The sequence below is a fragment of the Diabrotica undecimpunctata genome, chromosome 3 (genome assembly GCF_040954645.1).
Source record: "Diabrotica undecimpunctata isolate CICGRU chromosome 3, icDiaUnde3, whole genome shotgun sequence".
Classification (NCBI taxonomy): Eukaryota; Metazoa; Arthropoda; class Insecta; order Coleoptera; family Chrysomelidae; genus Diabrotica; species Diabrotica undecimpunctata.
The window spans coordinates 107507479-107526321 of record NC_092805.1 but is presented as its reverse complement, the minus strand read 5'-3'; the positions used below and the strand labels follow the sequence as shown (position 1 = coordinate 107526321).

The 18843-nt window shown below is 28.8% G+C and overlaps 1 protein-coding gene across 1 annotated transcript in view; it reads left to right on the top strand.

Annotated features, from left to right (window-relative positions):
* The window catches only part of lt (vacuolar protein sorting-associated protein light), a 53131-nt gene that overhangs the window by 7204 nt on the left and 27084 nt on the right, over positions 1-18843 (top strand). The window contains exons 7-10 of the mRNA XM_072526521.1: positions 3548-3757; positions 5240-5515; positions 9781-9967; positions 10376-10562. Of these exons, the coding sequence (XP_072382622.1) occupies positions 3548-3757; positions 5240-5515; positions 9781-9967; positions 10376-10562 (860 nt within the window). The remainder of the gene's footprint in view (positions 1-3547; positions 3758-5239; positions 5516-9780; positions 9968-10375; positions 10563-18843) is intronic.

Genomic DNA, 18843 nt, shown 5'->3' with positions numbered 1-18843 from the left:
AGGTGGGTGATAGACAGCAGCCTTGTCTTAGTCCTTTTGTTGTTTGAAAAGGAGAGGTGATTTCTTGTCCCATTTTAATTCTTGCAAAGTTTTGTTCGTAATATTTTTGAGTGGCGGTAATAAGAATTGGGTTTATTTTTAAGTTACCCATTTCTATCCATAGTTGGGAGATCGGTACACTGTCATATGCTTTTTCCAAATCTATTAAAGCTATATGAGTTTCTCTATTTCTCTGCACTCGTTTTTCCATTGCAATTTTTAATGTGAAGATATTATCCATAGTGGAGCGTCCGGCCCTAAATCCCGCTTGTTCTTCGGGTTGTTTGTCTTTAATATCATTTTCTATCAGGTTTCGTAGTACTTTTGAGTATAGTCGGCCTATAGTAGCAATCACTGCGATCCCTCTATAGTTTTTAAAATCCATCTTTGTGCCTTTCTTGTGTATTGGAGAGATATACGATTGTCTCCATTCTTCTGGAACTTCTTCTCCGTTTAAGCATCTTTCGAATAATTTTCGGATCATCTCAAACAGTTTTGATGATCCATACCTAATCAACTCTGGATGTATTCCGCCTGGGCCTGGAGATTTTTTTAATTTCATTCCCTTAACTGCTTCATTCACTTGTTCTATTCATATTTCGATTCTTCCTTCTACTTCCACTTGTTCATTTGTCTGTTTAAACCTTTCTCTTCTCTCTGTTAATAAGTTCTCAAAATGCTCTACCCATGTGTTCTCTGGTATTCTATTTATTATGACTTGGTTTTTTGTCGTTGTTCTCATCGTTTTTATAGTTCTCCAGGCTTCAGAGCTCTTTGTCCCTCCTATATGGTTGTCTAAGTAATGGATAGTAGTTCTAATGGTAAAATTTCATTGAATTTTTATGGCCTATTCTTAACGGATTCTATATTGTGCGTGATGGTATTAGAAACAGATCGGTACGTCGCTCAATGCAAAGCGAAGGAAACAACTCCTTACGCAAGTATTGGAAAGTGGTACGATACTGATAGAGATGAAATGAAAAAGTAAATTGGTTTACTTTTTTGGATGAGATTATGTCAATATCCTTGTATAGAGGCATAATGGTCCATAACAAAGTAATCAACAATTTTCAAAAATATGTTGTACCCAATGAAACAGTCTGTATAGATGATACTTTCATTTCATTTAGAGGGACACAATAAATCATACAAATTCTATACTTATAATTTTATAATATATTGTGGGCAAGATAAAGTTGAAGGTGTGGCGTCATCTCAAAATGTAGTTTTTAAAATTGCCATAAATTTACTTTCGGAATATTTACACTGACAATTATTATACCAGTGTTTCGTTAGTCCATTCATTATTGGAGCAAAATATCATCTAGTGGGAACTTTAAGGGTCAATCGAAAATTGAACCTAAAACATGTTGTTTAGAACCAACTAAGGAAAGGTGAGTCAGCATCTGTGGAAAGTTCAACCGGAATAGTAGTTCAAAAATGGAAAGATAAATAGGATGTAGTTATTCTTAGTATAAAGTATACTTCAGAGTTAGAAGCGAACTTTTTCAGCGATAACAGCCCATTCTACTTTTTTGCATTTCGATCTTTGTATGTTACGACTTCTACATTCCACAACTCAGGGTGCAAATATATTTCGTTAATAAAATCTAAAATCCGCTTATTGGACCAGTTATTAGTCATTTTATTCCTCCAAAATTTTCCAAAACAACAAATATTCACCAAAACAAAGTAAATATTGTAAGTATTTTTACTCGTTAAGTGATCGTCGGGCAATCAATTCGGGCGACTGGCTATATAGCCGAGACATACTAAAATATTCTCCTATATTGCATAGACTGGCCGTTATTGTTGGCAATATTGCTAGCTACTGTGTTGCAGCCACATATTGCGGTAAAATATTGCTCGTTTAGATGCATCTTTAGAGCGTGAGCGTGCCGAAATGTGACCGGTGACAAAAATGCGCGCTAAAACGATGAAAAATTAATAAATGTGACAACTGACGGTGCAAAGAACGTGACGGGTCACACTGGTTTGGTAAACATGATTAATAAACAATTGAAGGTTTAAATATTACATAGCCTCATCTACAACTCGATTGTATTATCCATCAAAATGCACTGTGCGTAAAAGTTGTAAAATTGAAAAATGATATGAATATTAGAATATTTTAGTAAAGTCCATCAATTATATTCGCAAAAAGTGTATGAACCATCGAATTTCCGGAATTTCTTAAATGAAATTGACTCAGAATATGAAGATATCTTTTTTTTTTTTTGAAGTAATGTGGCTCAGCCGTGGGAAAGTTTTAAAAATATTTTTCGAGTTGATAGACGAGATTGAAATGTTTTTGACAGAAAAAGGAAATAATATACCAGGATTATCGAATTTTAAATTGATAAGCGAGTTAGCTTTTCTTATGGATATTACAACTTACCTTAATAAATTAAATATAACACTACAAAGAAAAGTTAATCAACGAGCTATTTACAGAAATCAAAAGTTTCCAGCTTGAAATAAAATTGTTTATTCCTCAACTTGAGAATGATAATTATTGTCCTTTTCCTACTTTGCAATCATTTTTAACCAAAATCGACAAGCGGTGTTCTTCGAATATTTTTATTGAATAACTAAAAAGTACTGGATGGATATATTCGTCATGGGTTTCAAGATTTTTATGCAAAAGGAATGAACATATTAATATTTGAAAATCCTTTAAAATTTGATATTGTAAAAGCATCATACAATTTAGAACTAGAGTTAATTGATTCGCAATCTAACACTGTATATAAAAATAATTTTGATGAAAATATGAAACAAACATTTTCACAAATGAATTTCATAAAATCAAAATATAGAACGAGGTTGACGGATGAAAATTTGCAAAACTTGTTGAGGATCTCAGTATTCCAAACACATCCGGACTTGGATTATCAATTATCAAAAAACGCATTGAATGAATAAAGTAAAAGAAACTATTTTCCTTAGTATTTTATATATTTTATATTTACATATTTATATTTGTATTTTTACATGTTTATACATATTACGTGATTGGCATTGTATTTTTTCCCTTTTAAGAATTGTAACATTTTTGTTCTCTGGCATTATTGATAGAGCATGTCAATAAAAAATAAATTTTTTTCTATATTTATTTTTAACAATATTTATACTCGTATAATGATATAAAAGCACTATTTAAGTTACATTTGAATGTGCGACCCGCATAAAAATTATTTGAAAATGACCCACCGTTAGATAACGTTGCCGACTCCTGCAATAACTCATTCATATGAAATATATGGCTTATAATATCCAGTGCGGCTTCACGGGACACAAACGTGCTGAGGCGTCCGATTTGCTTAGGTGGCTTCACGCGGCCAGTATGAAAAAGTGTGTGATGCTAGGTATGCTTCTCATGGCAGCTAATGTGTTAAAAATTAACAGTGTTATCAAATTATCGTATCGACATTGTATAATCCAATTAGAAAACGAACAGAAAAGTTTCATAACAATTGTTTGGTAACCATTGTTTTCTAATTTTTAGTAAATTTGATGATGCTCTAGATATTTTAATGCAGAACTCTAGAAATATATACAGACATACCGTCCAATCTGTAGGAATAGATTATTTGGATCATTTGCTCAGCAGGGGGATGTATGATAATGCAGGTAGATTGGGATTAAGAATATTTGGAAAGAATCCAGCTTTATGGGAGGATCAAATCTACAAATTTGCTAGTGTACATCAGCTGAGGTAAAGAATAATAAAATAGTATCTAGTATTCCAATAAATATAATGTAATAGAAATGACATTAGAAAAGTGTATAGAAAGAAAGGAAAATGTATAATTAATTATCCTCACGAAACATCACAAGTTCATTTTTTAATGAAAATTATATTTTTTGTTTTATCAGATACCCTTTCATGCATTTGCACGCGTTTTGATCTATGTGTGTGATTTGAATCTCATTGATCATTATCTTATTTTATTATCCTTTTTATATTTGTTTCATGCTGTCTATTGTGTATATAAAAAAGGTTCCCTATACCGCTGAGAAAGAATGCGACGTGCTGAGACAAATCTGGCAACACTGTCTTACTCGTCAACTCTCCCTTTCTCTCATCCCACCACTCTCGCTCCTCTGCATTGCTCAGTGGTGGCCTAGCAGCCTTCGAAGATGGACCACCCGATCGCTGTTACCGCCAGATGCGAAATTCGAGCTGTGATACGTTTTTTAAATGCATCATGGATTTCACCTAATTGACATTTATCATTAGTTAATCGAAGTTTATGGAGAATAGTCCATATCTGTTCAACATATTTGCAAATGGTGTAGAGGATTCAGTGAAGGCTAAACGGAAATTGAAGATGAAGATCGGAGCGGAATGCCTTCAGTTTCAGTTTCCGAAATGGAAATCGAAACGTCAAAATAAACGTATCCTTAAACTAAAATTTCAGTTAATTCCCAAAACATAGTAAATGAATGAAATATGAATTGAGGCTTGTTTTAGACACTCTTGAGCACAAACATCGGTTGCTAGCAGTTCTGCTTCAAATGTTGTAGCATCATTTCCGAGTGCTATTGACAGTCTGGTATTCATCAGTACTAGGACCAGTAACCTTTATTCCTACTTCCTCTTGTGTTTTTGATCCATTAGTATAAACTGGACTAGAATTTCTCTTCTGATATAATTATCTCCACCTTTTTCCATCGATTTTAAAGCAAATCATGTGAGGTCGTAGTGATATTGGATGTATTGTATTCTTTTCTTTACATTGGAAATGAAGATCACTTTGCCACATTTGTGGTATATATCCCAGTTTTAAATTACTAGGGTTGACTCTTGTGATACTCAGCAGAATCTCCTCTTGTAGCTTTAACAGGGCTTATAAGATTTCATCTATTTCTGGGGATTTTATGGTTAGAAGGTACCATTGCCCATTCCACTCGGCTGGTGATGTATATGTGTTTGACCATTGAAGCTTGGTTCCTGGTCGGATTTCTACAATACTCCATTTGGTTTATTTTAGAAACGGGTTCGTTTCCTGGGAAGTGCATGACTGTTTCTTCACAATTTTACTTAACTTTTAGTAGTTTTGCATAATGCTTTAAAAAATATTAGGCGATTAAAGCTGATATAGATAGATAAATGCATGGGTATGCAGATATTCTACACATGTACAAATTAATTCATTGTCTTTGTTCAAATTATTCAAATATGTATGTCTTTTAGGTCCGTCAGCCCTTACATTCCTCGTAGTGTTGAATCAAAACTGAATCCCCATATTTACGAAATGATCTTATATGAGTACCTGAAACTAGATGCACATGGTTTCTTAAATTTAGTAAAAGAGTGGGATTCCGGTCTTTATAATATTGCAGCTGTGATTAATGCCGTTTTGGAGCATTTGCTTAACTGCGAGATAGACAAAAATCTATATTTAGAAGCTTTAGCCATCCTCTACAGCTACGAGAAGAAATATGACAAGAGTTTATCTATGTACCTTAAGTAAGTATTAGCTTATCTTTGGCCCATATAGGTGAACATTTTAAAAAACTGTTATTACTTAATAGTTTGCATCTTTATTATAGACGACATTGTAATTTTACAGTATGTCTAGTTTAAAATTAATTGAATGATAAAAATATACAAAACATAGAAAAAGAGTAATCAACTGGAAAATATTCATTAAATAATCAATATTTAAAACGAAAAAAGATAAATGAAAATTTCAATTATTACTGGCATCAAAATATTATAGAACGTCCTACCAAATAGTAGCTGTATTAAACATAAAAAAATTCAAAATCTTTTCATATGGTTGGAATACACTTTATGCAGATACAAGGAGAATGGATAGTGGTTACTTGGTAAATTTTCTGGATAGAAATAGTAAAAAAACATCCACAAGTAGAAAATTTGTTTTATCTTTATAAACTTAACAATTTTTATGCTAATCAATTAGTTATTACAATATATATCTTTAATAACATAAAACATATTTATAGGAGCAGATATAACAAATAGGTGAACGTGCGCTATTTAATATAGCATTTAATGTATATCTTTTAAGTGGTACAGATAAAGATCATATTTTATATCGGCAACAACGCTACACTGCATCATATATGACAGGAGACGATATAGCAAACTGATAATACTGAAATAAGCTGATAGCTGATAGATTTTCATTAAAATTGAAACGAAAAAATGGAACTAAAACAATTTAAGCGTTTAATATATCCGCACTATCTTTCAGTTAGGTCTCCGGTTTTTATACCCTTCAAAAACCTACTCAAAATTTTCTACATTTAGTCTAGCTTTCGACTGTTTTAAAAACATTAAGAAATACTATTGTGCAATGTTTCAAGGTATATTGGTTCCAACCCTGTATGTTCGATAAAAATAATTAATTTTGACAATAATTGTTATGGTATCTTTCAAATGAAGAAGAAAACGTTAACACTAGATACACATTACTTAGAAGATATTAGCGGAAATGAAATGAACAATGATATTATTCAAACATTGAAAGTTAAAAAGAAATGCTGTCCTCGCGCTGAAAACAAAAACAAAAAATTAACCCACCGCACAAAACTTTTTCTACTGGAAAAAATAACGCTTAGAGAAAATCAGGATAATAACAAAAATGAACTAATAATATTAAACAATAAAATTAAAAATGAGGTTAAAAAGGATTTGAGACGGTTTAACAGGATGGAAATATCTAGAGAAATAGAACAAACCAAATGTTTAAAAGTACTCAAACAGAACAGGTCCAATGGAAGAAAAACCATCCCCAAACTAAGGGACACGAACAGGGACAAATCATTGAAAATTGAGATCAAATTATGAACACTAGAGAGTTTTTATACAAAGAACAGTAATAATTAATAGTAATTTAATCGGAGATAATACCAAATGAAGTTCAAAGGTCAAATAATCTTATAACTAAACAGATTACAGCTTTTGAAATATGAGAAAAATTATTTAAACACAAATTAAATTAAAAATCTCTTAAAATGTCTCAAAAATTACTAAACGAAAATAAATATGAGCTATAATCTAGTAGAAACATAAAAGTTTTTAAGTTCTGCCTAACATATGATACATACAAGAATGACGAATAATATTCTTTTAATAACAAAAAAATGTGTTACTTTTTAATATATATATATATATATATATATATATATATATATATATATATATATATATATATATATATATATATATATATAGAAAAAGGTTAATGCGAGTTAATAGTAAAATAAAGGTACAAGATATCGGCATAGCTCGCAACAAAGAAAAAAAATATATAATAAAACATGTGTATAAGATGGAAGGCAACCGTATATACGTATTTCTGACTATTGGTCGTCTTCAGTACGGTGCAGCCAAGTTAGAAAAGGAGCATATTAACTTAGGAAAGGATCACTACAGGAGATCTATTACTATATAACTCTATATATATATATATATATATATATATATACATATATATATATTTATATATATATATATATATATATATATATATATATATATATATGTGTGTATATATGTATATATATATATATATACACACATATATATATATATATATATATATATATATATATATATATATATATATATATATATATATATATATATATATTACTACTATAACTCAGGTAGCTTAGCTTCCTCCGTGGATGTGTTTTTTGTTGCTCTGGAAACCTCAGAGTCTTCTAACATTATTGCCACAAATTGGTCGCATTGCTCCTGTAGTGATCCTTTCCTAAGTTAATATGCTCCTTTTCTAACTTGGCTGCACCGTACTGAAGACGACCAATAGTCAGAAATACGTATATACGGTTGCCTTCCATCTTATACACATGTTTTATTATATTTTTTTTTCTTTGTTGCGAGCTATGCCGATATCTTGTACCTTTATTTTATTATAAATATATATATATATATATATATATATATATATATATATATATAGGTATATATATATATATATATATATAGGTATATATATATATATATATATATATATATATATATATATATAGGTATATATATATATATATATATATATATATATATATATATATATATATTAAATGAAATCTTATACTTTAATTAATTAACTCATAAGATGTAATATATAAATACGTCTGCAATTAACCGTAAAAACAAAAATAATCAATAAAACTTATTTACACTCACTTTACACGTTATCGGTCTAGAAAATACCAGATGTCGAAACCAAAGAAATAAGTGTATCCCGATCGGAATTCCTTTTCTAATCAGCAAAAATATGTTCAGTTGAAGTGACTTCGACCTCGTCGACAAAATAAAGCAGTAAAATAATGACAAAGGACAATGACGTTATGGAACCTGGCATTGAATGTGCGGGGCGCTGTTGGAAAAGAGATGGTCTGTTAAAGCCTATAATGTATCGAAGTTATTAAGGATAAATTGACAAAGAATAATTATTAAGCTTACCACATCATATGCAGGTTTCACCACTGAACTTTAGACAAAATCCATATTTGATACACAAATAACAACTGACAACTGAGAATGAACTAAATTAAAAAAGAACCGTGCAAGTGTGCTTCTGAAATTATGAATACTCTAACCCCAAACAGAATTGATTACGAAAAGGCAACTTTTAAGTACACTCACTTAACGCGTTCGAAGCTATAAAAATAATAATCTCTAGACAGAGTTAACTGAAAATGCAGTCTCGTAGAAAGTTTTCAGTTTGAAGAAATTGAAACGTCACAATATTGAATATCACTTTGACGACTATTTCTACGAAAAGGTGAATAATAAGCACCTTATTTTCCTACATGTCAACAGTTTTTATAATTTTCTGTTTTTGATGACTCTTATCAATAGTTCATTGTGTCATGTGAGCCGTTCAAGGAATATTTGAAGTAAGGATTTTTCGAATTGTGGCACATTATTTAACTAATTTTAGTACAACTGGGAATGGGTTGATTTTTAAACGGAAATATAAAACTACCAATTAGTCCAATCAAAAAACCGGAATAGTAACTTGAAAATAAAAACTCTCTTCAATATATAATATCATATTAAATCTTATATGTCCGGTTCTTCATCTTCCTACACAGTATATACTTAAAACAAACAACCTAAATTGTGGTCTAGAAAAAGAAATTGGGAATACAGGTTTTGACGAGAATTAGTTAATTTAAACCTCGAACGAGAAACCGTTAATTCGATTTACGAAAATGTCGTGTTCCAATTCAGCAGGCATAAATAATAATAGTAAAATTATTGAAGGGTATTATCAGCAGCTAAATATGTGGCGTTTTAAAAAAAATAAAAAAAAATATATTACCAAAAGAAGAAGAAATATCGATAAAACATTTATATCACAGGACTGCGTACTGGGCACAAAACAGTGTAATACTCGGTTGATAAAATGTTAACATCCAGAAGTTCTCGCTGACTATTCTTGATAGAAGAGACTCACGGTCGCTGTTTTGTAATGATATATTCTTTTTGGGTTTTTATGCGGAATTATTTCTTCTTGATGTTTCGTTTGCGGCTAGAGCAGACCTTATCATGCGACACCGTAATGGTCGGAGTTTTCTGCCTGACTGAGACGTCTGCGACAATTACTACCAAATTAAAACACAAAAAACACGATTTTGTTCTTTCAAAAGTACATACATTACGATAAAATACCTTAATATATATATGCTAATGTTTATACATACCTACCTTAATTTTTTTATATATTCTAGGTTAAAACATAAAGATGTTTTTGTATTGATTCAAAAACATAATCTCTATAGTGTGATTCAAGACATGTTGCTAGATCTGATGGACTTAGATCATAAGAAAACTATTGATCTTCTGTTACAAAAAAATACTATATCCTCAGACAAGATAGTGGAGAAATTAAAGGAAAACCCGCTACATCTATATAGGGTAAATTATGTTAATTTAAAATAATACGTTTATCATATAATTCAAATAAATTTATTGCTAGTTCTTAAGTCTCACACCATACATTGAAATGTATACATATTTTAATATCCTTTTGTATAACGTTAATTACACAAACAATTCATATTCTTGTTGCATCATTCATCAATTCATTTTTATTGCATCGTCCCTGCATGGTATATTTCCCTTCATTTTCTAATTGTTCTCATTAAATTAAATAAGAAAATTCTCTATCTCTTTTCTTGTCGAATTTGTATTTCAGTTTCCGTAGGTTGCATTGTTTTTATTATAGTTGCGAAATCCTGTTCTCAAAATAAATCTTCATGATTTTAGTATTACAGTTTACTGCAGATGTAATGTAGTCATTCGATATATTTTTTTATGTTATAGTATTTAGATGAATACGATAAGAAAAATCCTAAAGGAAAATATCACAAAGAACTAGTACAGTTATATGCCGTATTTGCTAAAGATAAATTGTTATCCTTTTTAAAAAAATCTGATCATTATCCGATTCAAGAAGCTTTGGATATTTGCCAAAAGGAAAAATATTATCCCGAAATGGTATACTTACTAGGTAAGTTCTAATTTTATATTTCCTAAATTAATATTCATGAAAAACTAACCTAATCATAAAAACCAGTTATATATATATATATATATATATATATATATATATATATATATATATATATATATATATATATTGTTATGATGTGTTGTTTGTTTGAATGTTGAGCAATGAGTATTTTTAATAATATAATATATAGGGTTTTTATCGCGGTTCTCAAAGAATTAGCTTGTAAGTACTTTTTTAAATTATCTTTATTATAACTATTATGAAACACACATATATATCTAACCTATCCAATGTAAATTTAAAATAAACTATTTTTAAATTGATATTCTTATAAAACTAATTAAATTCTATAGACAATGTTAAATTTAAACAAACTATCTTCAAAATTGAAATTGTTATAACACTAACTAAATTATATTAACAAAATTTTGTACCTTTCTTTCACTGAATGCCTAAATGAACTGTTTTCCACTATATAGATTCTAATCACCACTGACTGTCTTCGTACTTCAGTTATCCTTGTTTTTTGTGAAATTACTTTTTCCAATTATCAGCTTCTACCAATTTAAGATATAGTTTTCTTCACCAGCATTTATACACCACCAACCAAACCAGCAAACAGCATTTATATTTATTCTTCTTTTCAATATACCAATATCCAATTATTATAAGTTGATTTATACTAATCTCCAATCATAATATAATTTTAATTCCTTCCAATGTCCATCCAATATTCTTCTAATATACTTTTATAATCTTCAATAATTATTTGTGTATAATTATAAATGTGCATTAAATATATGCATAATTTTTAATCTTCATTTAACTCACTATATTAAACAATTGGACTATCTCCAACTAACTTTCATATTTCTTATTAAACTGCTTGACTGACTTACTAAAACTGTGAACAATTGACTTCACTAACTAATCTACTAACTTTCATAATAAACTGCTTGACTTCTGACTAAAAACTTCCTCTTGAATCCAAATCACGGGTATTTATATCTTTTTGGATATTCCAGAATCATCTGGTAAGAGATCATGTTCCATCCACCGACATAATCATTATTCCAGAATGTTCGACCGTAAACAATGGTCACACTCTGCACTCTGGAGAATTCGTTAATGTTCCATTGATAATTTTGTTGACATTTAGGCTTTTCAGATCAGAATAAACATTCAAATTAGTAACTAACACTCTAATTTAATAAAATACACAATTCAAACAATATATTATTATAACCCCACTTTATATTCCCAATTATGATTAATTTCTATCTGTCAATCACTCACTGTATAGTTGGTTGCCTAGTCACATGGCTCACTTACATATATTTACAACATTAAAATACAACTTTTTACAATTATTATATGCTAATTTCTTAAAAATGCCCTCACATAAATAATTTTTATTAAATTCTCTAGTATATAACTTATTTAAAACAACCAAATATCTAATATTATGTAGTATATAACTTATAAATTATTTTCTATAAACCCTAATCGTCACAATACCCCAAAAATAATATTTAAAATAAATAATTTACTTATTATTTTTTTAAATATTAATTTTCTCATACCTTATTAAATTTAATAAATTAATAATTCAATTTTTTTTTATTTAAAATGTGTTAAATACATCCCTGTTCGCTGTCTATGTCAAAGCAGAGAATAACGGATCACAGTTCGGCTATTCTATGGTCAAACTGTCATGTCAAATGGAGAGAATAAAATATAACCTTAATTAAAAATATAATGGATATTGTGTTCTGTTTATTTATAGACAAAATCCAGGAATTATTTCCATTTAAAATAACTTTCATCAATATAAATTGGTAAGTTTTTTAACTTTACTATATTAGAAAGACATTTTTATAGCAATTATAGTATCAATTTTGTGTCTAACCCCAAATTATGATTTTTAGGGTACAAATTAATTTCCATATATACAAAATTCAACAAGTATGATGTCAAATTGATTCAAAATAATGAAATCTACCATCTATTTAACAAATCAAGTCTATTGAATAAAATGGATATATCAGTAAGCTGTTAGTGTTAAGTTTATAACCTAGATATATCACTACTTTTTGAAAAATTGTACATTTTTCTTGATTTATTTTTAGTCAACTTTGTCTAATCTATTTATTATAATTTTTAGGTGTTTCTCATGATCTTCATCTGTTTTAGAAACAATTAATATATCACCAATGTAGTGAATTACAAATTGTTCATATTGATCCAAAATATCATGAAGACATCTACATAGAGCACTGCAAGATGATTGAAGTCCAAATGGTACTACTTTGAATTGATATACTACTCCATCTATCTGAAATCCTGTATACTGTCTACTTTTTCTTTCTAGAGGTATTAACCAAAAACTATGCTGTAAATCGATTTTAGTGAAAAATGACATTCCTGTAATTCTTCCTAGTATTCCATCTACTAACATATTATTAATTGTTTTGTTTACTTCTTCTCTGTATTTATATGGTATTGGGTATGATTTTGTTTTAAAATCTTTTTCTTCTTTAACTTTTATACTATGGATATAATTTTGTGCAATTCTATTTTCTTTATTGACAAGTCCCTTGTGTTGCTGCAATATGGAAATGACTATTGATTTATATTCTTCAGGGCAATTTAAAACTTTCATTATATCTTCTTCTTTACAAATAAAATTATTCTTCATTATGTACTCATTATTCCTTGCTTCCAATTTTACGCACTCCGCCTCGTAGGCATCCATCTGCTTAAAATTTCCATTCCTTAAATATTCACTACAATAATTATTCTTTACATTCTTTTGGGACATTTCCCTATCATCAAAATACATTTCTTCTTCATAAACATCATTATTTTCTTTTAATAATATCCTATCAACTCTTATTCCTTCTTCTACCTCATCTTTCTGCATAAATTTAATTATTTGCCCTTCCAAAGTTACCATTTTTTCTTCAAAATCTATCTTTACTTTCTTCTTTTCCAATTCATCATTTCCCATTAATATATCAACACATAAATCCTTGACAATAAATCCTTGCATATTAATTTCTTTATTAAGAATATTAATTTTAAAATTGTCTAGTTTATCAACTTCACCCAACTTCTTATTATTTGCATCAATAATTTTAATTTTTGGAATCTTTATTATATCTGATAGTTTTAATGTATTAAAAATAAAATTCTCCGAGACTAAAGTACTTTCTGACCAGTATCTATCATAATCTTAATCATTTTATTTTTGGCCAAAGCATTTATATAAATTAAATTAATAGATTCAATAATTTTCTCTTCATCTAAAGAAATAAATTCAGAAGGTTTTTCATAATAGCAATGGCCTAACTTGTAATTCAGAAAGTTTACTGCACAAAATTTTGATTATTAGAATTGTCAGATTGTATCTGACCACTTGGATCTGATGTCCTATGTCTTTCCCTACTATGACTTCTACTCGTATTTTCTTGCCTTGTACTATTTCGTTCCCTGTCTTCGCAGCTTCTATTCCTTCGAACACAATTTACCTGTCTGTTATAGTTAGGTCGCTCTGTATTTCTTCTATTGTTAAAATCTTGTCTATTATTATTAGTACTGTTATTAAAATGTTGTCTATTATAACTAGTATTGTTATTACAATTTTGTCTAATTTGATTACTGTTATTATTATTAAAATTTTGTAAATTATTACCATACCTAGTATTATTGTTATATGATTGTCTATATTGTTGATTATCATTTTTATTATATTGAAAGTTATTATTGTTTTTTCTGTTGTTATTATTACTTGTCATATTGCCTCTTTGTATTCTTTGAATAAAATTAATAAAACTATCTATTGTTTGAATATTTTGTACAGTTACTGTTTGCACAACATCAACATCAAAATGTCTAGATACATTTAAGACTGTTTCATCCTCTCTAAGTGGTGGTTCTAAATATTTTGCAACTGTTATCAGTTTTAATGCATAATCTACCATATTTGATTTTAAATTTTGATTATACTTTCCAAAATATAGAATTTCTCTAAACTTGGCTTGCTCTAATTCACCCCAATAATAATTTAAAAATTTATTTTCAAATGTTTGAAAATTATCTAAATCATTCTCAATACTAGCAAACCAAGTTGCTGCATTGTCATTTAATGTCATTCTAATATAATCTTTAATATCATTAATATTATTCACAAATCTTAATTTATGTTTTAAACTATTTATGTATACTCTAGGATGCAAATTTTTTATATTACCAGAGAATTTAATCCCAGTCTCATTTGTTAAATTTAAGTAAGGTCTCCCTATGTCTCTCATTTGTGAAATATCATCTATTCTCTGTTCCACATTTCTTATTTGATTACTATTTATTTGGATATTTTGTTGTATATAGTCTAATTTTTCTTCTGTGTTTCTCCTGTCTTCGTTAATTTTTATTTCTAAGTTACATTTCTGTAACTCTATTTTCTGTTCTATATCTATCTTATTATCTTGAATAATCCTCTTTACTTCTGTCCTCTCATTGTCTATCCTTTTTTTGTAGTCATTCCGTATACTTTTTATTTCATTTGCTACTTTTTTCTCTGCAGCTTCAAGTTTTTTATCCATTTGTTTTACAATTTTATTATTATTATCTTCTATTTTCTTTTCTAATTTTCTATAATTCTCTTAAAATTTCTGTTCCATTTTTTTCATGTCTTCTTTGACTTCTTTTGAATTCTCTTCCAATTTTTTTATGTCTTCTTTGATTTCTTGTGAATTCTGTTCCATTTTGCGTTCTATTTTTTTCGTATTCTCCTCCATTGTCTTGTTCATCTGCATCATTAATGACATCAAAGCTGCCATATTGACATTTTCCTCTCTTTCTGGATTCATTTCTGCAGTATCTTGTGGAACTTGAACTAAACTCTCCTCTTGTATAGGTTGTGTTTCTACTTCCACATCTTCTTCATTCTTTTTGCTTCTTGTACCTTTCTTTCCTTGAGACATTTTGAGACTTTACTTGTTCAAATATAATTAAAATAAAATCTATAATTTTTCCTTTCTACTGATAATTAATTTAATTATATGAGAGCACTTATCTTCCCAAACTAATTCTTTTAAATAGAGAGCCACCGCGTTGGGTGCCAAATTGTTATGATGTATTGTTTGTTTGAATGATGAGCAATGAGTATTTTTAATAATATAATATATAGGGTTTTTATCGCGGTTCTCAAAGAATTAGCTTGTAAGTACTTTTTTAAATTATCTTTATTATAATTATTATGAAACACACATATATATCTAACCTAGCCAATGTAAATTTAAAATAAACTATCTTTAAATTGATATTCTTATAAAACTAATTAAATTCTATAGACAATGTAAAATTTAAACAAACTATCTTCAAAATTGAAATTGTTATGACACTAACTAAATTATATTAACAAAATTTTGTACCTTTCTTTCACTGAATGCCTAAATGAACTGTTTTCCACTATATAGATTCTAATCATCACTGAATGTCTTCGTACTTCGGTTATCCTTGTTTTTGTGAAATTACTTTTTCCAATTATCAGCTTCTACCAATTTAAGATATAGTTTTCTTCACCAGCATTTATACACCACCAGCAAACACCATTTATATTTATTCTTCTTTTCAATATACCAATATCCAATTATTATAAGTTGATTTATACTAATCTCCAATCATAATATAATTTTAATTCCTTCCAATGTCCATCCAATATTCTTCTAATATACTTTTATAATCTTCAATAATTATTTGTGTATAATTATAAATGTGCATTAAATATATGCATAATTTTTAATCTTCATTTAACTCACTATATTAAACAATTGGACTATCTCCAACTAACTTTCATATTTCTTATTAAACTGCTTGACTGACTTACTAAAACTGTGAACAATTGACTTCACTAACTAATCTACTAACTTTCATAATAAACTGCTTGACTTCTGACTAAAAACTTCCTCTTGAATCCAAATCACGGGTATTTATATCTTTTTGGATATTCCAGAATCATCTGGTAAGAGATCATGTTCCATCCACCGACATAATCATTATTCCAGAATGTTCGACCGTAAACAATGGTCACACTCTGCACTCTGGAGAATTCGTTAATGTTCCATTGATAATTTTGTTGACATTTAGGCTTTTCAGATCAGAATAAACATTCAAATTAGTAACTAACACTCTAATTTAATAAAATACACAATTCAAACAATATATTATTATAACCCCACTTTATATTCCCAATTATGATTAATTTCTATCTGTCAATCACTCACTGTATAGTTGGTTGCCTAGTCACATGGCTCACTTACATATATTTACAACATTAAAATACAACTTTTTACAATTATTATATGCTAATTTCTTAAAAATGCCCTCACATAAATAATTTTTATTAAATTCTCTAGTATATAACTTATTTAAAACAACCAAATATCTAATATTATGTAGTATATAACTTATAAATTATTTTCTATAAACCCTAATCGTCACAATATATATATATATATATATATATATATATATATATATATATATATATATATATATATATATATATATATATATATATATAGATTTATATTACAGATTTGGAATTTATTTTACGGAACATAGGATTTTTATAATAATACAATTATTAGCTGATTTGCAATTAACCAGTGTAAATTTCAATATAACGTCGCGATGTTTTATAATTAATTCATTTGTTCGACTGGACTCCCTCTCCAGTCGATATTCTACTTCTGCTGCGCACGTTACCAAACGCAAATGATCATCGTATAATTAAATCGAGCCGCAACGCAAGCCGCCAATGTAAAAACGGAACACAGGTAGAGTGCATGTCAATTCGCCAAAAATGTACAATTTTACGTAGATATGGAATTCAAATATTATTTTACTAAAAAAAATTGTTATATTTTATTGCCAAAATGACTTAAAAAAAAGTAGATTTATAAAAATTAAAATAAAAAATGATTCCAAAAATAACATAATAATATTAAAAACAAAAATTCAACGTAATAGAGGTTCAAATATTCCACCTCTTTCTGCAGAGCAAAAACCAAATCTGTTGTACAAAGATACTCTCATATCTCTGAGCAGTTCCGGTCTAATGCTTCCATAAAGACGAATTATTTTGTCCCTCAATTCCGCTCAATTTCGGGCTCTTTTAAAACCATGTCGATCAATACTTGCTTTCAAATATCCCTAAAGAAAAAATCATTTGAGGATAAATCTGGTGATCTGGGAGGCCACTTGATCGTACCACGAGAAGAAATTAATTTATTTCCAAAAATGGTTTCTAAATAATTTTGAACTGCTCGTGTATTGTGAGCAGGGCAGCCGTCTTGCTGAAATCAAATATCCTCAAAGTCGACAGGAAGTAATTGAACTGCTGGAATAATTTGTTTTTGCAACAATTCTAAATATGTATTTATTTCCCGTTAAATTTCCATCAATAAAAAATGGACCGACGATATAGTCCCCCAAAATACCTGTCCAAACAAGTTTTTGGAGATATTGTGTTTGTACTGGAATACTCAAGTGTTTATTATGCCGAGACCAATATCGTACGACAGAAGGATTGTGTTTCCGATGTAAAAAAAATGTCGATTCATCGGTAAACAAGCTGTTTTTAAAAAAAATGTTTATTGTCATTTTGTTTATTCATCTTTAGTTCACAAAATTCCATGCGTTTGAAATTGTCCTCGGCTAATAACTCTTGAGTAGTTGAAACTTTAAAACAACGGTAACCATTTCTTTTCAAAATATTCCTGATAGTCCTATCAGTCATTTCAACTTCTTCAGCAATAGTTTTGCTTGAACAAGGATCACTAGTTTTAGCAACACTACAAACATCAATTTCCCTATTTTGCCGAGCTTTGTTGATTATTTTCTCTCGTGGTAGATCCGTACATTTTCGACAGTTTTTTACACAACCAAACGATTCAAATTTTTTAATACTACGACTAATAGTTGATTGTGTCGGTATTGGCCAGCACAAGTAAATAAATTTATAATGTTACGGTACGAGTTGCCCCCAAAATACCATTTTAAAATTTGTACTTTTTCTTCGTTGGTATACATGGTTAGAAACACTACTTTAATTTCAGCTTATGGCGTTATAATGAGAAGCAAATATATGTGATTTGCTCGGCCAGTGATGTTGCTTGGGACTGTTGCCAAATCGGTAGATACCTTCGGCAAAAATCGGTAGATTTCGATATATCATAATATACACCCTTTTGAATTTTAAATTATAAACAAG